Source organism: Chinchilla lanigera, unplaced genomic scaffold (genome assembly GCF_000276665.1).
Source record: "Chinchilla lanigera isolate Chin_1 unplaced genomic scaffold, ChiLan1.0 scaffold00073, whole genome shotgun sequence".
Lineage (NCBI taxonomy): Eukaryota > Metazoa > Chordata > Mammalia > Rodentia > Chinchillidae > Chinchilla > Chinchilla lanigera.
The window spans coordinates 2,972,531-2,996,116 of record NW_004955474.1 but is presented as its reverse complement, the minus strand read 5'-3'; the positions used below and the strand labels follow the sequence as shown (position 1 = coordinate 2,996,116).

The following is a 23,586-nucleotide window of genomic DNA, read 5'->3' as shown; positions in this document are numbered from 1 at the left end:
AATACTGTCAGGAAGCTGCGTTCTATACCATTATTTTCAGCCAAAGTTGTACTTTGTTCTGAAATATTATTGTGATATTTTTAAACCAAAATTAAAACTTAGGGCAGAAAGTACTCGCTCGTAAAGTTAGCTGACTCAGTGAAAGGTGCTTGCAATAACATTTCAACAAGGGGTGATCAAATTAGTATTAATTTTAAGTCTCTTTAAGACATTGCTTTGAACAGCTAAAATCAGCCCTGAGCAGCCGACTATGCATCTCTCACACTGAAAACATTTTTAGTTGCTCAGCTATATCTTTCTCAACAGATTTATCTCCATCTCTGTTTATAGAATCTCCAAGAGTTAAAGCCTTTGGATCAGTGCCTAATTGGGCAGACTAAGGAAAACAGAAGGAAGAACAGATACAAAAACATACTTCCCTGTAAGTTCCAGTTTGGCTTCAAATTGAGTGTGTGTTCATTATGCTTCGAACGGCTTAAAACTTTCACATATCTGCCACATGAGTGGGTGCGCGCACACACACACTCAGAGATTTACTTTATAGATACACAGTGTGAATTCATTTTTAAATCAGCTACGTATTCTGAAAGTCAGTGAAGTTTTAAATATTTGTTAAGATATTCCTGAATTTTTGTGATTATTGTATATGAAATTAATTTGTGACGCCAAATTTTAAAATCTTCTTAAGAAGATTTTAAATTTTAAAATATGAATTTCAAGCCAGGTGTTGTGGCACATGCCTGTAATCCCAGCACTTGGGAGGCTGAGGCAGGAGGATTGTTGAGAATTCAAGGCCAGCCTGGGCTACAAAGTGAGCTCAAAGCCAGCCTGAACTGCATAGAAAGACCCTGTCTCAAAAAGGCAAAAAAGAAAAAAATGAATTTCAGGGCTGAGGATGTATCTCAGCAGCAGAGTGTTTGCCTGGCATGTGCAAAGCCCTGAGTTCAGTTCCCAGCACTGCCAAAAAAAAAAAAAAAAATGAATGGATTGGTTTCTCAAAAGATGAGCATTTTCTTGGATTCATATGTCAAACCACAATCAATTTATTCCACTTAAATTTGCAGAAATGCCTGTGATAACTCTTCACTGTGCACACAAACATGACTATAATGATACAGCCAGGGTACATTCGACTTTTTTGGTTTGCTGTGTTTTGTTTTCTTTGGGATAGAGTTTTGCTTGCTTGCTGTGTAGTTTAGACTGGCCTTGAACTCATTGTATAGCTCGGGCTGGCCTCAAACTTGTAGCAGTCCCCCTGCCTTAGCCTTCCAAGTGCCGCAATTGCAGGTGTGTGCCACCGTGCCTGGCCAGGCTGTATTAGATTTTGAATCACATCAGATGAAAAGAAGGAAATGAAAACAATTATTTTAGCCCATGTTTTATTCATTGTACCAGTAAATAGTATGATTTTTTTAAATAAACATACATATGAAAAAATATTAAAGTCTTAAGGGCAGCGGCACAGTGCCTTCCTGGCAAGCACGAGGTCGTGAGTTCAATTCCCGGTACCAGAAAAAAAAAAAAATTAAAGTCTTAAAGTGTAGGGATGTGGCTCAGAAGCAGCACACTTGCTAGCATGAGCTGGGCAGTAGGCTAGATCCCCAGAACCGCAAAAGAAAAATAAAGAAGCTCTAGCAACTTCTTATAGTTATTATCGGCCAAACCTTTATATCCTCAGATTGTAACATATATATGCACACTGACCCCAGTATTAACAAAATTGTGTAACAGTAACAATATAGTGTCAACCAGGAAGGAAGACAGAAGTTCATCTTGGAAAATTTACAAGAAACAAGTCTTAGACAACATTTTTTAAATGGTTTGGCATAATGTAGATGGGAATTAGTTTAAGGCAAAAAGATTTCAACTAAGTATTTCAAACCTGAATGGGATAAACCATAAAAATAAAACTAATGAAATAAACAGCCTAGATTAAGAGATGGAAGTCAACTAATAAAGAACAATTGATGGGTGGTTTTTGAAATTTATTGGAAGATTTTATGGCTAGGATTGGTGTCGCACACCTATAATCCCAGCACTTGAGAGGCTGAGACAGAAGGATCACCTTGAATTCAAGGCCAGCCTGAACCATATAGTGAGACCTCCATCTCAAAAAAGCAAAACAATTTAAAAAAATTTTTAAAGGGGTTTTTAATTTGATAGATAAAAAAGATTTATAATGTACATATACATGCAAATTTAGTATCTAGAATAACTTTATGACTTTAGTAACAGAGCTCAAATGTTTCATACTTTTTATTTAAAAAATTCTATGTAAAATTACAATTAGACAAAGGCAAGGCCTACATGCAGCTGCGTTGCCTTTTTATTTATATTAGTTCGTTGCTTTGATAGCTAGTAAAAGAAATACAGTTTAATTCGGCAGACAAGAGGTAATTATGCCAGTGGTATTTGCAGTAACTACTTTATAATGTCGTGATAACACTGATTTTTGTTCTGAGAAATATGGCATTGTCATTCAGTACCATTATTATTGCCATCAGCATTAAAATGTTGGAGTAGAAGTAGCAAAACTGTTCTTGCTTTTTTTTCTAGTTACTTATTTTGAAGTTCTAAATGTGCTTCTTAACTTTATTCCTTAAACCGCATTTCATATGTGCTAGCATCATACACATACCTGTAACATGAGGGAAAGAAATAAACATAACATAAGTTAGCTGTGGGGAAACTTGAAAATAGGCTGTTGAAGTGTGTTTGCGACTGTCTCTGTGGGCGTAGCAGTTTCCTGTGACCTTTGCCTCACGCTGTTGTAAGCTGTCACTCAGCAGTGCGTACTGTCGATGGTCACCTTCACAGATGACGCCACCAGGGTGCCTCTGGGCGACGACGGGGGCTATATCAACGCCAGCTTCATCAGGGTTCCAGTGGGCAAGGAGGAGTTTGTTTACATTGCTTGCCAGGGGCCTCTCCCCACAACTGTTGGAGATTTCTGGCAGATGATTTGGGAGCAGAAGTCCACAGTGATAGCCATGATGACACAAGAAGTGGAAGGAGAGAAGATCAAATGCCAGCGCTACTGGCCTAACCTCCTAGGCAAAACGACAATGGCCAATGACCGGCTACGCCTGGCTCTGGAGCGGACGCAGCAGCTGAAGGGCTTTGTGGTACGGGCGATGACCATGGAAGACATTCAGGTGACCGCCCGAGGCTGGCTTCTCCTCGGAAACCAGACCCTCCACGACGGCATCAGGGCTTCGAGATAAAGCCCGGGGCCTGGTTTCCGGTGTGCTGGAACTTTTCTCTGATAAATTTGAAATGTGTTACGAGTTTCCTCTAGTATCTGCTGTAGGAAAATAAAAGGAAACAGGACTTTGTCTAATCATTCGTCACCCTTGGCTTAGCGGCCCCCTTAAGCACAAAATGGGCCAGAAGCTGCAGGATAGAAATTTATTTTTAAAGGCCAAACATCTAACTGGGCTCATTGACATTGTCTTTTTTTAAATGTGAGAACAAAATATGTCACCCAAAGGTGACTGCCATTTTTCGGGAATGTGGACAATTATAGCATAAAGAGTTGTCCTGTGGGTAATTCTTGCTGCAGCCAGGGAACTCTGGGAAACTTGGCCTGAAGGAGATCAGTGCCGTCCCTCAGTGAGGCTTGCTGCCCGCACCCAGTCACCTGAGCGGTGGTCAGGGCCCCTGCCGGGGGGCTCACTGAAGCCCAGAGCGTTACCTCGCCTTCACGGGACCGCAGCACAGGACTTCAGTTCCCTTGGGGCCAATATAAATGGCGCCAGAGAATTTCCTCTAGAATTTATTTTACGAAGCATTGAAGTTACGCCTCTTTTTTAAATGTTTCTGACACATGAGAAGCGTGCATATTGCTGAGTACTGGGTGCTGTTTCAGCACATAGGGGTGTCTGTACTCACGTTAGCTCACCGTCACTCTGAGGGCACTGCAGTCCAGCACCCTCAGGGACCCGGTCACTGAGGGCCCCGTGGTCACAGGGCTCCACCCTGGGCCGGGTGGGACCCGGGCTGCAGCAGGGAACGACACAAGCATGGGCGCTACTTCCCAGCGAGTTGCTGCCGGTGCTGTGGGAATTGTGACTTGCAGAAGGACAGGTGGCTGCGGGCAGGGCAGGGAGGCGCACGCTGCGGTCCTCAGCAGTGTCAGGCAACCTGAGAAGAGCTGTGAGGAGCAGAGGGGCAGCTGGGGACAGTGTTCTGGTCAGAAAGAGCAGTGGCCCCGGGACTGAGCACACGGGACGGGGTGCGGCTTGGCGGTAGAGCGCTTGCCTGCCCTGGCACCACACACACGGAAAATGTGGGTCTAGCGGCCCCCTTGATAAGCTCTCCATGTGCCTCCTAGTGGAGTCATTTCATCTCTTCTGCTTCTCTTGTGATCTGGTCCAACGTACAAGTCAGAACTGGAAAGAGCAAGCCGAGTGTGGTGACGCATGCGTGCAAGCCCGGCTCTCCCAGAGGCCAAGCAGGGGGGGTCTGAAATTCAAGCCCAGCTTGTGCAGCTAAGCAATTTAGCAGGACCCTCTGTCACAATCAAATTGTTCTAAAAGGGAGGCCGGGATGCCCCTCAGCCTTGCATTCAATGCCCGCTACCACCAAAAAAGAAAAAAATTGACAGGATAAAATAATACTAAAAACAGCTACACATGAGCAGCACACCATGACGCCATGTACTCACTGTGTTAAACTTCCAGACGGGGGAGGTGCGGCGCATCTTCCATCTGAACTTCACTGCCTGGCCTGACCACGACACGCCTTCGCAGCCCGACGCCCTGCTCACCTTCATCTCCTACCTGAGGCACGTGCACAGGTCGGGGCCCGTCACCACGCACTGCAGCGCCGGCATCGGGCGCTCGGGGACCCTGATCTGCATCGACGTGGTCCTCGGCCTGATCGGCCAGGACCTGGAAGTGAGTATGAGACAGCGCTGAGCGCAAGTGGCCAGAGGTGACCTTGTGCCAGACTCCTGTTTCTGTGGGTGCTCGGAAGCCCCTTGTGCGGCAGCCCCTATTGCTCCTTGTCGTCTTAGGCTTGTATGAGACAAAGTCAGTGTTGTTTCCACCTTGTAGAAATACTCAGGTACAGACGAAGATACACTTTTAAAAAGAAAGATCTTGCCGGGTGTAGTGGCGCATGCCTGTAATCCCAGCCCTCGGGAGGCTGAGGCAGGAGGATCATTGCCAGTTCGAGACCAGCCTGGGCTACAAAGTGAGCTCAAGGCCGGCCTGAACTGCATAGCGAGACCCTGTCTCAAAAAGACAAAAAAAAGAGGAAAGATCTTGATTTTTTGCAGCTGCTGTTGTTGTATATACAAATTAATGCTAAGAACTCTCTCTAAACAGTTACTGCCAGTCTAAAAAATTATTACTGAACCAAGCAATGAGTGTAATCTTATTTTTGAAACTAAATTAGTATAAAACATACTTAAAATGAGAGTGTCTTACTATATATATGTAATGAAAATGCTAGAGTATCCTACTATATAAATATGCAAATGAAAGGTTTTAGTAGAAAGCAGTTCGTACATCTCACATGCTATTATATCTACATCGTAATGTAATTAGGACAAAATCAAATAGTCTATTTCTCCCTTGTTTCCAACACTTAAATGTCAGCTAAAATTTTTAAACCTTGAGTTTTACTCTGAAAAGCAATCTGTAAGAAAATAGTTTAAGCCAGGCATGGTGTCAGAGGCCTGTAATCCCAGCAGTTGGGAGGCTGAGGCAGGAGGAGCACCGTGAGTTCAAGGCCAGCCCGGCGTGCATAGTGAGTTCAAAGCCTGGCTGAACTACATAGTGAGACCCTGCCTCAAAAAAAAAAATTTATATTGCTTTTTAAATTGTAAGAAATTAGTCTAATTTGGGGGGAAGAGAATATCTGTTGAAAATTCTCAAATAGAACAACCTGCTCTAATTCTTAGAGAGATCATAAATGATGACAAAATCCGTCCACCGAGTCACTTTCCAGGACAGTTTCCCAAAACCGAGAAGCAGCAGTTCAAGGTACAGGACCTGCACAAGCCATCTGTCTGTGAGCTTCTTGAGTTGAGAGGCCGTCGCCCGTCTGTCTGACGCACGCTCTTTCCCCCACACAGTTTGACATCTCCGACCTGGTGCGCTGCATGCGGCTGCAGAGGCACGGGATGGTGCAGACCAAGGTGAGTCCGCGGCTGCGCCTGCCGGAGACTTCTGTCCAGAGCCCACAGCCGCGTGCGCTCCTGAGGGACGTGGAGCTGCGGCAAGACCACGACCTGCGGGAACAGGGCCTGACTCGGGTTAAAGGGCCGCTCTGGCCGCTGGATAAGTGAGACCTGCCTCCGGGAGGGGGTGCCGGGTTAGAAGAGGGAGGTCGGGTCGGTGGCCAGGGCGCTGGCCCAGGCCAGAACGGTAGGAGTGACAGAAAGAGGAGTCATGACTGCGTGTGGGAAACACAGAAAAGGTTAAAGACGTTTGAGCAGAAAGGAAATGAAAACGCCACTTGTATTCCTACTTCGAGAGTGTTCACTTCTTAAACAATGGTCGCGTCCTTTTTCCTAAACACATGTGCTCACGTGTGTAGCCATTTTAAATGACATTGAACTGCGGCTGTTTCATTACTTTCTCTTTAATATATTGTTAATTTTTCCCATTTATTTTCATTTATTCCTTGTCAAAAAAAAATCTCAAATTCCTACACCACCAACTAAGTTTCACCACAAAGATTCATTTTCAAAAATCTTTGATTTCTACAGGTTTTTGTTCCAAAATATTGAAAGAAAAATTATTTCATATTTTTAAATATGTGTTAATTATATTTTGGAAAAACTTTGATTTCTATAGACATACTTGTTTATTTCCAGTTCTTTTGCTCCAGAATATTTACAGAAAGTTATTTTTAATAGCTTCTTAGTTTTGTTTTGTTTTTTTACCTTTTAAAACATCAACGTGGGGCTGGGGATTTAGCTCAGCGGCACAGCACCTGCCTGGCAAGCGCAAGGTTGTGAGTTGGATTCCCGGTACCAGGAAAAAACCAAAAATAAAAAAATAAAATAATAAAATAAAACATCAAGATGAGTTTTAGGGACTCTGCAGGAAATTTTGTAAGAAGTTTATTTTTCCATGAAATATTATCAGAGCACCAAAACAGAAGTGGTCACCAATTAGAGACAATTTCAACTAGCTCTGGAAGTTTTACCCAACCCTTGGGCTTTTTCTCTCTCCGTTTTACAAATTTAATTTCTGGTTTTTTTGATCTTTTTTATGACACTGAGCAATTCTGTGACCTTTTTATACCCAGCACTTAAAACTTTTCCATATTTAAGAAACCCAACCACCACTCCCTGCAGCGGTCATAACTACCTATAATAGTCACGAGGTGCCTCTAAAACCAGTCTTTCCTGCCCCCTTTCCCCGCAGGACCAGTACATCTTCTGCTACCAGGTCATCCTCTACGTCCTCACGCGTCTTCAGGCCGAGGAGGAGCAAAGACAGCGGCCCCAGCTTCCGGAGTGACGGGCGAGGAGCAGCCTGCGGCCCTCCGCCTCCCGGGGGCCTGCTCTCCGCGCCGCGGTCCCGCGCTCCTGCTCCCGCACAGGGGCTTCTCCGTGACCGCGGCGGCCAGTGCCGTCTCTCCACAGCTGCCTCCCCCTGACCGTTATTGAATTGTAACTGAACAGTGGCAGGTATTAGGGCTACGGTAACATTTGCTTATAGTGGACTTTGTTACAGGGACACACTGAGTCTATTTTAATGTACCAATCTTGTTTATAGCAAAATTTTTCCAGTATTTTGATAGAATTATTTTATAGGGGATACTTGAAACCAGTATTTAAGCTTTAAATGACGGTAATATTGGCATAGAAAAAGGTAGCAGATGTTTACTGTATCGGTATCCAATGTTTACTGCATAGACTACCCTGTAATGTATTTATATACTTTCTCATGGACACAGCGTCGCCGGCACCACGTGCACTGACGGAGTTAACTGCGCCACGTGTTTGTAATGCAGCGACTGGCTTTGTAAATAAAAAAGTGCGGAAACACGTTTTCGGAGTTTATTTTAACAACACCCAGGCCTCTGACAAGCCGGAGACCTCGTGACCCGGCCTCCGTCCACCCCGTGCTTCGCCGTCGTGCCAGCCACAGGCAGTGGCAGTGCCCGGCGGTGCGGTAAATCTTCCCTGGCACGGCGGGGACGGGCCGACAGCAGCTGTGAAACCCAGCCTCCCGCGGCCAGCCCGTGAGTGGCGCCAGCGCTCCGGCCTCGCTGGTGTGTCGGAACTCAGCCGGGGGTGCTCGGGCGCCTCAGGAGACCAAGGAGCGGTCACACGGCGGCACACTGCCGGGGAGCTTTCTCTTTGGCTGTGCCGTACAGGAAGGCGAACGGGCCGGCCTCAAGAGCCTGCTTCCGCTCGGCGGCCTTCTGAGTCCCGCGCCTGCATCCCTGGTGCTCTGTCGCTCCGTCCGTCCCGAGCCTGGCGCGCTGCGTGCCTGCTCCCCCACCCCGTGCACCAGCTCTGAGCCCGCAGGCCGGACCCGCTCTTCCGCGGGCGTGGTTCGCTGGCCCTGCTCCAGGGGAGGGAGGCCCTGCAGGCCGAGGGTGATGTCGGTGAGTGTGCAGAGCTCCTTGGTGTGTGTTTGGGAATATACAGCTGCAATTGTTTTATCAGTGTCTTCCATTGTAACTCATGTTCCCCTTCCCTAGCGCTCTACCCGCCGCTCCGCTCGGCTGACTCAGGATCCGACGAGAGAAGCTTCGCCACCACCATTCTCGCCTCAGTCGGAAGACTTGTCGCCAGCGTTATAAGCTGAAAGCAAGCACTTTTCTGTCTCTGAAAGCCCCTTGGAAAGCCCAGTGGTGAGGGAGCTGGGGTCCTGCCTGGCCTCCCGGTCACAGCCATGCAAAACCAGGCCGAGGGCTGTGGCAGCCAGGGCAGCCCGGCTCCGCGCTCCCACCCGCGGTCAGCAAGACCGGGGCTGAAGGCAGAGGGCACGCCCTGGAAAGAATGTGGCTGGGAGCGGAAACTGGGAAGAGACGCAGGTGCAGCCCTGAGACACGAGAGTGGGAGCTTCAGTACAACAGACGTGCCGCCGCCTGCACCCAGGGCCCACGCCCACTGGACGGCACAGGCCGCTGGCCAGCTGGGAAAACAAGAAGGGGCCGGGAAGGGGAAGGCACCTGGGGGCCCTCAGGGGTCAGTGAGCGCAGCGCGGCTCTTCCTGCGCTTGCAGCTGCTGAGCCCTGGCACACGTAAACCCAAAACGTATGCCCACGTACGCATCTCCGGTTTGTCTAACAGGTGGGGCAGGGGAAGCGCGCGGGCCACTCCTTCCCGCCTGCGTCCGGGCGTCCAGTGGTCAGCACACAGCTTCCAGGCCATCGTGCGGCTCCACTCTCCCGCCACAGAGGATGCGTGTGGAGAGGTTGCATGGGCTGGGCTGGGCCGGGCCTGAAATGCACGCCCTTCGCAGCCCTGCACTTGGTCAGCAAGAGCTGTCGGATGGCAGCCCTGCCGCGGGAAGTTGGCTGAGCCTCCAGTAGCGTGCTTCAGAAGGGGTGAGTTAACGTGGAAGATACTTACAACACAATTGTAGCTTTGTACCCCAAAATACATGCTGGAGACAATGTGGGGGAAAGAAGTCTTTACACCCTGTTGGGAATGTAAGGTACTAGCCACGAGGGGAACCAGTAGGAAGGCTGCTCAAGAAAACTGGAAATAGAGCTACTATATGGTACAGCTACCCCACTTCTGGGTGTAAACCCAAAGAAATGAAGTCAGCACCGCAGGAGGTAGCTGCACACCCCTGCGTATTGTGGCACTCTTCACAATAGCTCAGTCAGAATCTGCCTACATGCTCATCAACACATGAATGAAGAAAATATATATACATACAATGGGGTATTATTCAGCCATAAAAAATGAAATTATGTCATTTGCAGCCAGAAGGATGGAACTGGAGTTGTCATGTTAAACAAAATAAGGCAGACATAGAATTACAAGTACCACATATTCTCTTGTGTAAACAAAATAAAAACCTGAAAAACAGTAACCTCTAGGCATAGGGGCAAGGGGACAGTGAGGTTGGAAGGGTGGAGCAAATGACATGATTTCATTTTTTATGGCTGAATAATACTCCATTGCAGGTATATATACTGTTACAAGAGCACACTGAGTCTACTTATGTACCAATCTTATTTATAGCAAAATTTTTCCAGTATTTGGTAAGAGTTATTTTATAGGGGATACTTGAAACCAGTATTTAAGCTTTAAATGATGGTAATATTGGCATAGAAAAAGGTAGCAAATGGATGAGGATGGAAGGGTGCAGCAAATGACATGATTTCAGTTTTCATACTGTTCCCCAGCAGTTAGTACCTTACATTCCCAGCAGGGTGTAAAGACTCCTCTCCCCCACATTCTCTCCAGAATGTATTTTGGGGTACACAGCTGCAATTGTGTTGTAAGTATCTTCCATGTTAACTCACCCTTTCTGTAGCACTCTACCCAAGTAGCCAATGCACACTCCACACAAGCGTGGAAATACCACACTTAGCCCCATTCATACGTATAATTAACATGTGCTGTTTTTTTAAAGAATGGTACCAGAATAGTCAGAAGCTTTGCACAGTTAGAAACATAATTTCATCCTAAAATCAAAACGTTGAGCCCGGTGTGGTGGTGCACACCTGTAATCCCAGCACTGGGGAGGCTGGGGCAGGAGGATCATTGCAAGTTCAAGACCAGCCTGGGCTACAGAGTGAGTTCAAGGCCAGCCTGAACTGCATAGTGAGACCCTGTCTCAAAAAGACAAAAACCTTTGGCAGATGTCATTAGTATAGATGATCTGCATGGTGATGAACAGGAGACAATGGGTGTTGAGATCAGATTCTTAGGAGGCGGGTGCCTGTGATCGAACTCGGGACCGTGCGCCTGGTGCTGTACCGCTGAGCTACATCCCTGTCCCCAGAGGTCAGATTCTCACACCTGTGATTCCAGATCACCTGCCAGATCTGGCTTAAAAATGACTCATTGTCTAAATGTATTGTGATTATAAACAAGAGATTAGAACAGTTTACCACAGCTGGGTTCCACTAACAGATGCCTTGGGATGAAAGTGTACCGCTTTTCCTTCATTGAGAAATATTCGAGCAAGGGGCGGGGATATAGCTCAGGGGCATAAGTGCCTGCCTGGCAAGCACAAGGTCCTGAGTTCTATTCCCCGGTACCAAAACAACAACAACAAAGAAAAAAAATCATAAATATTCGATCTACCTTGTTATGGTGGACATAAACATGATAAAGTATAAGCCAGACTGAATAAAATTTTAAAGCCAACAAAATTTTAATGTGCCAATTTGGGAATGCATTTCAGTGAGAGTAACCAAAATCCAACGAAATGAACTTAAATGAGATTTACTTTTCCGAGGAAAACAAGTTCAGAAGGCTGTCACTAGGGTTGATTCTCCTGCACACAGCAGTCAACCGCTCTGTAAATATCCTGGTCTTTCCTTCCCGGCCGGGAAGTGGTTGTAGCGGCTCCACCTAGTACATCCGTATTTCAGAAAGAAAGTAGCAGTATGGGATAGGTTCAGAGAAAGGTCCATCGGTGCCACAATCTTTCTGAACCGGAAGCATCTGATTTTTGTAACTGTTGAGGACGTCTACAGAAATATTTTATTCGTTCACCCAGAAGGACCCAGATTCCAAAGGCAAAGCTCAGCAAACCCTCAGGCCAAGGGCAAAGCGTGCTCGACTGGTGAGCACACGAGGCGCGCTCAGGATGCGGCCCGGCGCGGGCAGCCCCGGGCGGGAGAGGCGAGTACCTCCACTGCGACTGCGCAGAGAAGAGACCGCAGCAACGGCGATCACCCCAGGCCTGGCTTCCCAGGTTGTGTCTGGACTCAGATGCGTCATCCTCCTCTTTAAGAAAGGAAACAAGCTCAAGGGGCTCGTCACTGGCCCCAGGTCGCCCCAACGACCAAGGTCAGGGATCTGCTCCAGGTCTGCCTGGCCCGGCCCACAGCTCCAGGGCCGCCCTAGCTGTTTCCGGGAAGATGCAAAGGGGCCTTGCTACATGGTCCATGTCCTTCTGCTATACCTGCCGCGTGCTGTCGGCAGGCTCACCTGCACAGCTGGCCGCCGGCCTCAAGCTGTCCCAGCCCCACCTGCCAGTTCCATAGAAGCCCCAGCTTTTAGGAACTCGGGGTTACCCCAGTCAGTTACAGTGCAATGTATCTAATTAGCGCTTCTTCATTCTGGTCTGTCCTAAAGATATGCATCAGCCAGGCTTGGTGACGCAGGCCTGTAATCCCAATACTCAGGAGGCTGAGGCAGGAGGATTGCCATGAGTTCAAGGCCAGCCTGGGCTACACAGTGAACTCAAGCCCAGCCTGAACTACACAGCAAGACCAGTGGGATGACAGTCTTCTGGCAGAACTTTCAGGCCCTCACATCGGTTTGTGTTTCTGTCTTAAAGATGGCAGACTTGTCCTTCATCCAGGTAAATACCAACCCTAACACTTAAGCTTTCAGAACAGAGGGCTGAATTTCACCATTTGGCTTTAGATGTCCATAGAAGTGATTTAGAAATTTATTTTTCATGGATTCTTTAAGGTTCATGGTAATGTTCATTTTGGACCTGAAAACCACTTCCCTTCCTCCTTTTATTCCCCCAGTACTAGAGATTGACCTTGGGCACACTGAGCTATATCTCCAGCCCCTTTATTTTGAGGTAAGATCTCAGAGTTGCCCAGAATGGCCTCAAACATGGAATCCTCCTGCCTCAGCCTCCTAATTAGCTGAGACTGTGGACATGGGAGACCACACCCAGCTCTCTTTTAACTTACAACTCTGCTAACCATATCTTTGCAGTGCTCTGTTCCCCTGAGGGCAGGTACCCGCCCTGCCTGTGAGCCTGCACGGAGCACCAACACGCTCCCCGGACCCAAGTCCCCAGATGGGTAATGGGCGGCCACACACTCGGGGACTCAACAGTTATGCCACAGATGGGCTCGCACGCCTTCTGTACAGAATCCTACAGCCTGATGGGGCCTGTCTTCACAGCCACAAAGACTTTCTGAATTTCAAAATTTCCATGCTAACCCCTATCAGCAGACTCACCCACAGGCATTGGGAATGCTTACGAAATCGAGTGGTAAAGCATTCAGTCACAGGTTGTACACTGTTTTACAAGTAAAACTAGAAACAAATGGAACAAAAGGAGTCCTAATAAAAACACATTATATAGGAAAGCATGTGATAAAGGTGGCATTTCTATCAGTAAAGATGAAGGATAGTTAGGGTTTGTATCTAGTTGTCACCCCAAAGCCTCGTGTGTTCATAGGTGGGGCTGGGGTGAGGTGACAGGGTCATGAGTGTGTGATACTCCTCGGTGGATGAGTCTCCTGATGAGTTAGTTTGTGGCTAAAGGTGACGCTGGGAGGGAAAGCCTGGCAGGAAGAGGTGGGGCGGTCGGGGCGCGGCCTGGAAGGGTCTGTCTCCCTCCTCCTCCTTGGATCCCTCTCTGCTTCCCCCACCGCACCATGAGCAGCTCTCTACCAGGCCCGCTGCCATGCTGTCCAGCCTCGGTGTCAGCTGACTATGGACTGGCCCTTCTACCAACTCAAGCCAAAATAAACCTCTGTTCCTTTAACTTGTGGGGGTCAGGTATTTTGTCCCAGCAACAAGAAAATGACTAACACAATGATTAAATATATAATCTTGGAATACTTAAGCATAAAAAAATTAGATTTTTAACATGCCAAAAACTGAATTTAAAAATAGGATAAATATGTACATCCTCCGACCATCAAAGTAGTAGAAAAATATAGGGGACGGTATCTTTAATGATGTCAGCATGGAGAAAGACGGGCTTACCTACTGCAGGCTCTGTTATGCACACACTGCAGTGCATAAACATGTTATGTCCCCACATGGACTCCTGAAAAGGAGCCAAGTACCTCTTCACTGAGTCATGTGCCACACAAAACATATAAATATACTAACATTTAGAATGTTCAAACATTTTAAAAGATGAATAGAGCTGAATGTGTGAAAATTATAACACTGTGTACATTATAGAAAGGAGATAAAAGACCGTAAGTAAAGTGCTGGCCACACGTGGAGCAAACGCACCGTCACCACCCGGATGTGGTATACCGACAAAGCGAACAGCGCGGTGCAGACGCAGGCAGAGGGCACAAACGGGAAAGACCGTCAGTGCTGTGTGCGTGCGCAAGTGGGAAAACGAGCTTCAAGGGAGATGTTTCCACACACAGTTCAACGTGGCCAGCACGCGTCCCTGGTCCGGCGAGGCTGCGGAGCAGGCCCTGCAGCGGGAGGGAGCCCGCCCTGGGCAGCTGGGCCGGCAAGGGGGCGGCAGTGCCGGACGTCTGCGAACACAGCCGGGTGCGTGGTGACACTTCCCGGGCTCCGCCACTGTACAGAGTGAGGTAGGTCAGCGGAGCCCCGGACAGAGTCTCTGCGATGTCACCCAGTGCCCTGCCAAGAGCGCGGGCAGGGTCAGGCTCACGTTCTTCAAAGGACTCGGTGTGCGCACAGAGAGCGGGACGCAGGTGGGTGCGTCAACCTCTAGGGAGTGAGATACAGGCTTTTGCTTTGTGCCCTCATGTTTCCTTTAACTTCCCTCTCAGCTTCTAGAGTTTCTGTAATCAGAAAAGCTATTCCAGCCCTTTGTAAGTAACAGCGTTTCAGAAAAGGGCCCCATTGTTCGGTAAGAGCTACAGTTTCCTCCTGAGCGCTCCAAGGACCGGCCCTGGCTCAGGAAGTGACAGGGACCCGGGCTGGGCTCAGCACTGCACCGCAGGCCACGTCTCCCTGAGTCCTGGCTCTTGCTGCACGCAAAGCCACAGAAGAGTGTCGCGCCTCTGGCACTGAGGTCCCGCCCCTTTGCGCACGCCCTGCTCCAGGAAGGCAGGAACACACGCAGTGACCCTATCGTGCGGGCCCCAAAGAGCCCCTTGAAGGAGAAGAAGACCTCAGACAGTGATGCTGCTGCAGCTCACAACCCGCACACAAATGCAAGCAAGTTTTCTAACACTGGATGCTTAAACATTCACAAGGCTCTGCCGAGGACGTCCAGGCAGCAGCTCCCACCGTCTTCCCTGGCTGCTCCGGAAGGCAGGGCCCTGTCTGGCCAGCAAGTCCACACTGTTCACAGGAAGTGAAGGGGCTGCTCGGCCCCAGAACCCCGTGGGGACCCCCTGGCCCCGATGGCCTAGGGGTTACCGCTGCTGCTTCATCTCCCGGCAAGAAAGCACGGGTCTCCTTGGATGTCCGCTCAGCTGGGGCTTCTGCGCAATCCCAGCTCTGCCCTCTGTGTTTGCTCTTCAGTCGCTCGTATACCTGATACACTGGGGATAAAACATGCACGATTAAAAACAGGGTCACCAAAGGCTAAATTCTTGTGCATCCTCAAGATGTCCATTTCCACCATGTATGTATAAACACACATGAAAAAGAAGCGGGGGAAGCTGTGAAACAAGGTGACCCAGGGTATCGGCGCAGTCCTTTCTCTGGAATTGAGACTCCCTCATCAGGGTGCTAAGCCCTCATTCATGTAGTCATTAGCAGGGCAATTGGCCAGCAAGCCCTGCAGAGTGCTTCCTGTGGGGCAGGCTGGCTCATGGGGACTAGGATATAGCTGAGAACAAGCTGGATGTGATGCTTCCCTAAACTCATGCCTACGACCAGGACTACTGTTCTGACAGTCCTCTTCCCCCATGGAAAACCACAGCCCCAGTTCTCCTTATATTGTCGTGTGTATTATATCAGGAATGAGAATGATCAGTAGTCAATAGGTAATCATTTGTATCAGTAGTCACTGAGCTTTACTCAGAGCCTCCACCTTGATAATGGGAAGGATTTACAGCAGCCCAAGACTAAGACATATGCATGTATCTATCCATGTGGGCTTTTTTCTTTGGTACCAGTAATTAAACTCAGGACCTTGCACTTGCCAGGCAGGCACTTGTGCCCCTGAGCTATATCCCCGGCCCTATCCATGTGGTTTTAAAACTTTACCTCTGTGCCAGGAGTGGTGGCACACTCTTGTAATCCCAGCACTCAGGAGGCTGAGGCAGGAGGATCCTTGTGAGTTCGACACCAGCCTGGGCTACAAAGTGAGCTCAAGGCCAGCCTGAACTGCATAGCGAGACCCCGTCTCAAAAAGACCAAAGAGAAAAAAAAAACTTTACATCTATGAACCTGCATAAATGATGGGCTATGGAGTAATTTTGTATTATTTGGCTGTATGGATAGGTAAACAACATCTGTCTGTGTGTAAAGGTATAAAATACCTTTAAATATATGTTTGGATATGTATTACATCTTCTATTTGAAAAACTTCACAGCCATTTAGCGTAAGCCCTATGATTTCCACATTGAAATATAAGTCTGCAAAAAACCCTGAAGTAATGTGGCATTTGGGGGACCTCAAGACTCCTAAAGAGACATAAGAAACCTATGTTTATAGTTTGGTAAATGTTTTCGAGGTCAGTGGAGGGCTTGTCCTCAAAGTCCTGGGATCTATTTTTTTTTTTTTTTTTTTGGTTTTTCTCTGGTACCGGGAACTGAACTCACGACGTTGCGCATGCCAGGCAGGCGCTTTTGCCGCTGAGCTAAATCCCCAGCCCCCAGTCCTGCAATCTAGGTTCTCACAAAGCATCAATTTTGATGAAGTGTATTTGTTTCTAATTGTAATCTCACATTCAAATGGTTTTCTTTGCTTTTTTTTGAGACAAGACTTCACTATGTAGTTCAGATTACCTTTGAACTCACTATGGAGTACAGGCTGGCCTTGAACTCACAGCAATCCTCCTGCCTCAGCCTCCCAAGTGCCAGATTACAGACATGTGCCACCATGCCCAGCTTCAAATGTTTTAAAAACATTTTTCCTAGAAAATTCCTACTATTTCAAAATATCTTTTTTATGTACTTTATTATCCCCAAATGTATCAGGCTAAAAATATATCACAGGGACAGTACAATAGAAGTTTGAATTTCTTTTTTTAAGTTGGTAAATTGAATGGACACAGTGAAAATTCACCCACCTGTAACAATGAGAAGTCCATCCAGCAGTTGGAAGAAGCCATAAGCCAGCGGGAAGTTAAACATCTGCACCAGGTCCTCAGCAGTGAATGATAGCTGAAGCATGGTGATACACATCTGGATGTTCTGAGCTCCGGTTTCTAGGGAAATTGTCCTGCACCTGGTAATGAAAAGGTTTGTTAGATGTCAGTAAGAAGGAAGTGAATTGCTGGGTTCACTCAATAATTATTTTCAGAGCACCTGCTCTGCAGGGAGGTCTCCAGAAAGGCACTGTGGAGTGGGACTTAGGAACCTGCGCTAGGAAGCACACACGCACACACACGCATACGAACACATGCACAGGAAAGGTTCAGTAACAACACAAGACAAAGTATAACCAGGGCCAGGCAGTTACTGCAAAAATTTAGACAAGTTGCAGAGTAGCTAGAAAAGCTTCACAGAGGAGCGAGGCTACCGACTGGACTTCAGGAGGCATTTAAGGTGGGGGAAATTACAGAAACTGGAGTTCCAGGGAGAAGCCAGGAGTGGTAGCGCACACCTGCAAAACCAACACTCAGGAGGCTGAGGCAGGAGGATCACGGTGAGTTCCAAGCCAGAGGGTACATAGTGAGACCCTGTCTCCAAAACCAAAAATAAATAAAAAGTAAAGCTCCGGGGAAAGGCAGGAGTGTGACTTAGTCAGGAGGCTTTGCAGTCACCCAGTCAGTCTGCACAAAGAGGGGCTCTGCAGGAGATGAAATGGACAGTTGAGTTCAGTACAAACTACACAACGCTAGACACGAACACAAAAGCCTTAAACAAAAGCCAAAGGTCAAAGATGGCAGTCTTCGGTGAAAGGATTTAGTGATAATTTCTTCTATATTTCTTGTTTTTCTGATTGCAGAAAGTGAAAAAGGAAAGAGAAGAGAAAAGCCAGGACGTGGGGGTTGGGTTAAGCTCACCCGTTTCTAGCTGGAAGGGAACCTGCAGGATTTCCCACAGGGAAATGGAGAGAGGAAAGGTGTCCCGAGCATGAACGTGGTGTGTGTGAGCTGGGCTGGATGTGGGACTAGAAACACAATCAGTGGTCGAAGGCAAGGTCTGTGGTCCACGTTTTATTTCTACTTGCTTATTCCTTGCTACCCTCTCCTCCTTCCTGCTTCTTCCAGTCAGTTGGCAATAACTCAGTATGACTGATCTTCAGTGCTGGAGCTCACACCTGCACCAGTCCTCAAACACTCTCTCAGCCTTCATGTCAGTCAAACAAGACTACTGAGTACACCTAGCCTTCACAGTACCCTCTTCTCTGCACTTAGTTATGAAATTCAGCCACTCAGGGACTGGGGATTAAGCTCAGCGGTGCAGCGCCTGCCTGGCAAGTGCAAGGTCATGAGTTCAATTCCCGGTACAGGAAAAAAACAAACAAACAAACAAAAAAAAATTCAGCCACTCAACTTTTGTGTTTCTAATTGTTGATTTTGGAAACAAACTGTTCCGGTTAAGCCTGACTAGGTTAAGAGACTCCTGGAAAAGTGAGTGGATCGTAGAGGTGCTGTGTGCATTGTTGCATTAACCCACTGTTCGTGGCTGGATGTGCTATCAGGAGGCGGGGCCCAGTTGTCGTGTACCTGTGGTGGTCTGTCTCCTGTATGTGCTTTTCTCGTGGTCTGCTTGCTGACCACCATGAGCTGGGCTGCTTTGCTCCACCTCACTCTTCCACTCTGCAGTGTTTACCTTGGAGCCAGCCCACCATGGACGGAACCCTCCAAAGCTGTGAACCAGACAACCTTCCCTCCTGTAAGTAGCCTACGCTGGGTATTTTGTTCAGCAATGGCAAAGCTAACACACCAACCCAGCTCAAATCCTAACTCCACCAGCTCTAGCTCTAAGAGCTGGGTAGATTACTTCTCTGAAGAGTCTACTCATCTGTAAAATGGGGGTCATGTATCTGCCTCTCAGGGTGGTAACAGGAAGTAAATCAGCCAGCCTGGGCAGAAACATGCCCATGCCTGGTAAAATGCTGAATGTTCCTTAGTGGAATGGCGGCAGCGTAAAGCCAACTAAAAATCTCCCAATCTGCACCTTGGGAATTCAACCACATAGTTCATTTTTTTTTAATATTTCTTTTCTGATTTTTAAAATAGATATACTTATTGAAAAACTCAGAAAGTACACACACAAAATAGTCAAGAACTAAAATTATCCTTAGTCTCACTACTCAGAATTACCATATAGTATACTTCCCAGTATTTTTCAACACATAGAATCTTTGTTGCTTTCTTCTACAAAGTGGGAATCAAAACAAGAACCAGGGCTGGAGAGATAGCTCAGCGGCACAAGCGCCTGCCTGGCAAGTGATTCCCAGTCCCCGAGTTTGATTCCCAGTCCAAAAAAAAGAAGAAAAACAAGAAGCATGTTCTATTAAGTAAAGCTTACCTCTTGAGTACTTTCCAAAATCATTAAAATTGATGCACCATGTCCATCTCACGGCTTAGTCATGAATTAAGTATCTCTCTATTGTTAGATGTTTAAATTGTTTCCATTTTTGTATTCATACATAACACTACAATTAATGTCTTAGCCTATCAATATTCATGTCCATATCTGATGGAGCCAGTTTTAGAACAAACCTTTAAAAGTAAAATGACTGAGTTAACAACCATTAATATTTATAAGTCTGTTGACATGGCACTAAACTGGCTTCCAGGAAGTTTGTATCGATTTTCTGTCCCTCATCCTTGTAGGATAATGCCCATCTCATTATAGCCATGACAACATGGAATATTACCATTTTTACTCTTTCATAGCATTCACGAAACATAGGTCCCAATTGGTAAGGAGAATATTTAAGACAAGTTACTTGTTCTTCCAGCAGGAAGTTTATCTCCTTTCTTCTTCTGTGTTTCATAATTAGTCAGTCTTAAAAATGTGGCCCAAACACAAGATAAGGGCTTCCCTTCCTGAAACTTGTTCAGGCTCTGGAAGGATTTCTGTGTTTAGTGAAACAACCTCATCCCTCCTATCTAATTACTGGAACACAGAAAGCAATGTGTCAGATCTCAACAAGCTGCAGTAATGCCCCAGGCCTAGTTTCACACATTACAACTTGCCATCCGTTTGGCCCTTAGCTCACATAAAGAATTACGAGAGCTTCTCGCCTTCTTTTTGCGGAGTGTCCTGTCTGCCCGCCACGAAAGTCAAATCCCTTCTTCTCTCCTGACACAGCCAAGGCAGCAAAGCCTGCCAGTGGCCGTGAGTTTAATTTACCTTCCTCATAAGTGCTTCTGGGTACTTGGGGCACGAGAGCCCTGCCTCGCATGGACGGGGTGCTAGGTTCAAGCCCCAGCCCTGCGAGAGAGGAGAAGCTGGTGGAGAGTGAGCTGTACCTTTGCCAGGACTGGCGGGTAAGGAAAGCCAGCAGGAAGCCCGAGACGTGACCGATCAGAGGGAAGACGAAACTTATGGTCAGAAAGTTGGTATCTGAATTCCAGAACTCCTTTGACAGCACCACACCGGCGACGGTGACCACCAGCAGGAGGAGCCCACCGGCAACGGCCCCGATCTAAAGCAAATCGGTAAGACAAGCACAGGTGAGCATCTTGGGGTTCTTTGACGGGGATGCAAAATCCATCAGGCCCGGTGAGGCTCTGAACCTAGAAATGGTAGAACAGTGAGAGAGCTTTGAGAACACTGCATCCCATTTCATTTTATAGTTACACAGGGGCGTTCCCCAGGGGACCCCAGGGGGTGGCGGTACCCACCAACAGCACTGCATCCAAGTCTATATACACATCCCTGTACACACAATGATAAAGCTTCATTTATAAATTCGACACCATAAACGATGAACAGCTACTAACAGAATAGAACAAATAAGCTTGCTGTCTCCTGACCATGGGACAAAATCTCTGTAGGCACCGTAGGTAGCAAATCTAACACAGGCAGTGAAAAGAGAAGTCCTGGGCGAGCCCAGGCTGGCAAACACGAGTGTGAAGACCCACGACTGTTCTACCACTTTCCGAGGGTGAGTAGGGCACCCGAGCGAGTGAAGGCCGCGCAAAGGCTTGCGGCTGTCTCGAGACCTGGAGCTGCACCTGTGTTATCACCGCGTCTGTGTTCTGGAAATGACGCGTAGTGGGTGACTCACAGCAGGGCAGGGTGAGGCAGGACAGCCCACGATTTCCTCACACTACTTGTAAGGAACCGACCGCGTTCGGTGGGAAAAACAGGAGTTGTTTATTTCTGGGATTTTCCATCAAACTTTTATTTTTAGACTGTCGGCCACGGCAGATGACCGAACCCGCAGAAATCAAAGCCGTGGGCTGGGGAGACGACAGCACGGAGGAACGCCTTGCGTCCAAGAGGGCAGGTGACTCGGCTGCGTTAGGAACCGGTGAGGTTTGGCACAAACCCGTGGCTCCTTATTTTATGATCCGTATCTTTTCCCACAAAGGATCTGGCTGGAAGGATTAGGTAGCAGAGTTTCTTGTGGCTAGGAGAAAATTATGAAAGAAGTGGAATCTGACAATAAGGATCTGTCTAATGTGATAAGAAAATAGCTAAGGAGTATTTATACAGAAAAGAGGTTCGGATAGCCACAGTTCTGCAATCCAGGACCATCCGCTCAGCTCCGGCAGGAGCGTGTGCAAGGGTGGGGGTGGGGAGGCAGAGAGGTGTTCGGGGCACGGGGCTTCGTCTCATAACAACCCGTTCCCACAGGATCTCCTCCAGCCCAAGACCGGCATGAATCCCTTCCAGGGGAGGTGCGCCCATGGCCTAATACCCGCCCTCTAAGCGTCACCTCTTGGAGCTGCCACTGCACCGCTCACGGGGGACAAGCACATCCAGCCTTCACAGAGTCCACCAGCCCTTCACACCGGAGCGCCCCTCATAGCCTGTCTGTGGCCTGCCCTGCACCCCCTCACCTCCCACCACCAACAGCTTGCAGCGCTTTGACCCTTACCCTCCCGTTCCTCAGATGAAATCTCCCACTTGACATTAGCCTGAGCTACTGTGCATGGAAAGCAGAAATACCCCTGTCTTCTTCTGTATGAACACCCGCCCGCTACCTCTTCCGCAGCGCTGGGGCTCGAACCCAGGGCATTCACACTGAGCTCTGTCCCCGCCCCCTTTTATTCTGAGATGTCATCTCCCTGACTAGGTCATGAAGTTCCCAGACTGGGTTGAACTTGTGGTCCTCAACCCCTTATTTTGTTTCTTTACCAAAAATTAGAAGTTCAACAATCATTCTAACAGTTTGCGTTTTCCACCCGACAGAAAGGAAACGTGGCCTAGGACGTTTGGGACAGCGGGCTCTTGGCTCCCACCGCCGCATCCCAGTCCCACATGGACAGCGCGCCATGCGCCTGCTCACCACGCCCACCCTGACCTGCATGATTCCGGGTGAGCAGGGCTGGCCGAACATTACAAACAAAAAGCAAACAAAGCACCTGCAGTGCCATGGATGTGCCCAGGGTATTTCTACCACTCAAATCCAGGGACACCGGGGACACCCGTGACCTGAAGATGCTCGGAGAAGGTCTGCAACTGTAAAATCCCTTTTCCCTCCATCAGAAGGGGATTTCAACATTTCAGATCTACCAGGAGCAAAGGAGGAAAAGCGAGGTTGTTCAGAAAATATGTGATGCCTAAAATTAACAAAGACCAAGAAGCACGAAGCATGCAGATGTGCTGAAATAGTAACGATCAAGCCAACTTACAGTTCGCCAGGGGACTTCTGCAGATCAGGAAGTATGTCTTGCCACAACTGCCAGAGAATTGCCCAGGGGAAACATGTTTTAAACCTGCTCTTTACAGATAATAAAATTGTCACCCATGAGATTTCTTTTGTTTCTCTGCTGACAGTGATGGTCTAGTAGAGGCTATAGAAACACCAACCTTGGTGGTGGTGGTGTTAGTTGTAAGAAAAGTATATGCATGACCATGTTTATAGCAGCACAACTCATCAAAGGTAAATCTTGGAAGCCGTCTGTATGTCCACCAACAGATAAATGCGTAAAGTGTCACATTGATCCCAATGAAATGCTACTCTGCCATAAAGAAAGATAAACGTGGGTCATTTGTAGGAAAAGGGAGACAGACACCTTGAGATCAGAGTGTTCAGGGAAATAAATCAGACACACGGGCTTAAATACTGCATGGTTTTCCTTATAGGAGAAACCCAAAATAAATTAATTAAAAAGTAAAATAAAAGGCAGATAAAAGGAAACAAGGAGATAGATTTTTTGTAAAAGGTAAGGGGGACAAGAGGTGGGGCAGGCTGGAAAGGAAGGGACATAAAAAGAATTAAGTTGTGTCATGTACGTGTACCAACTGCCCACAACGAACGTCAACTTCATGTCTTGCAAACTTACACTAATAAAAAAATTAAAACAGGGGCTGGGGATCTAGCTCAGCAGAACAAGTGCCTGCCTGGCAAGTGCAAGATCCCAAGTTTGATTCCCAGCACCAAAAAAAAATAATAATAATAATAATGATAATAATAATAATAATAAAAACTGAAAAAAAGTAATCAAAAATAGAGAATTTAAAATGTAGGACATAAGGCCGGG

General features: G+C 47.5%; 2 protein-coding genes across 14 annotated transcripts in view; one reads left to right on the top strand and one right to left on the bottom strand.

Moving 5' to 3' along the window:
* Ptpn13 (protein tyrosine phosphatase, non-receptor type 13 (APO-1/CD95 (Fas)-associated phosphatase)) overlaps positions 1 to 8,008 on the top strand; it is a 152,412-nt gene extending 144,404 nt beyond the window's left edge. For 12 of the 13 annotated variants that reach the window (XM_013502743.1, XM_005401354.2, XM_005401349.2 and 9 more), the window contains 5 exons: positions 331 to 421; positions 2,818 to 3,155; positions 4,683 to 4,898; positions 6,083 to 6,145; positions 7,383 to 8,008. In XM_013502743.1, the coding sequence (XP_013358197.1) occupies positions 331 to 421; positions 2,818 to 3,155; positions 4,683 to 4,898; positions 6,083 to 6,145; positions 7,383 to 7,478 (804 nt within the window). In that variant the 3' untranslated portion in view covers positions 7,479 to 8,008. The remainder of the gene's footprint in view (positions 1 to 330; positions 422 to 2,817; positions 3,156 to 4,682; positions 4,899 to 6,082; positions 6,146 to 7,382) is intronic. The other variant, XM_013502742.1, reaches the window with a different exon arrangement.
* Positions 8,009 to 13,658: 5,650 nt separating this feature from the next.
* Slc10a6 (solute carrier family 10 (sodium/bile acid cotransporter), member 6) overlaps positions 13,659 to 23,586 on the bottom strand; it is a gene marked incomplete in the record, with an annotated part of 32,686 nt that continues 22,758 nt past the window's right edge. Inside the window, 3 exon segments of the mRNA XM_013502783.1 lie at positions 13,659 to 15,339; positions 17,038 to 17,195; positions 20,401 to 20,576. Coding sequence (XP_013358237.1) covers positions 15,020 to 15,339; positions 17,038 to 17,195; positions 20,401 to 20,576 — 654 coding nt within the window.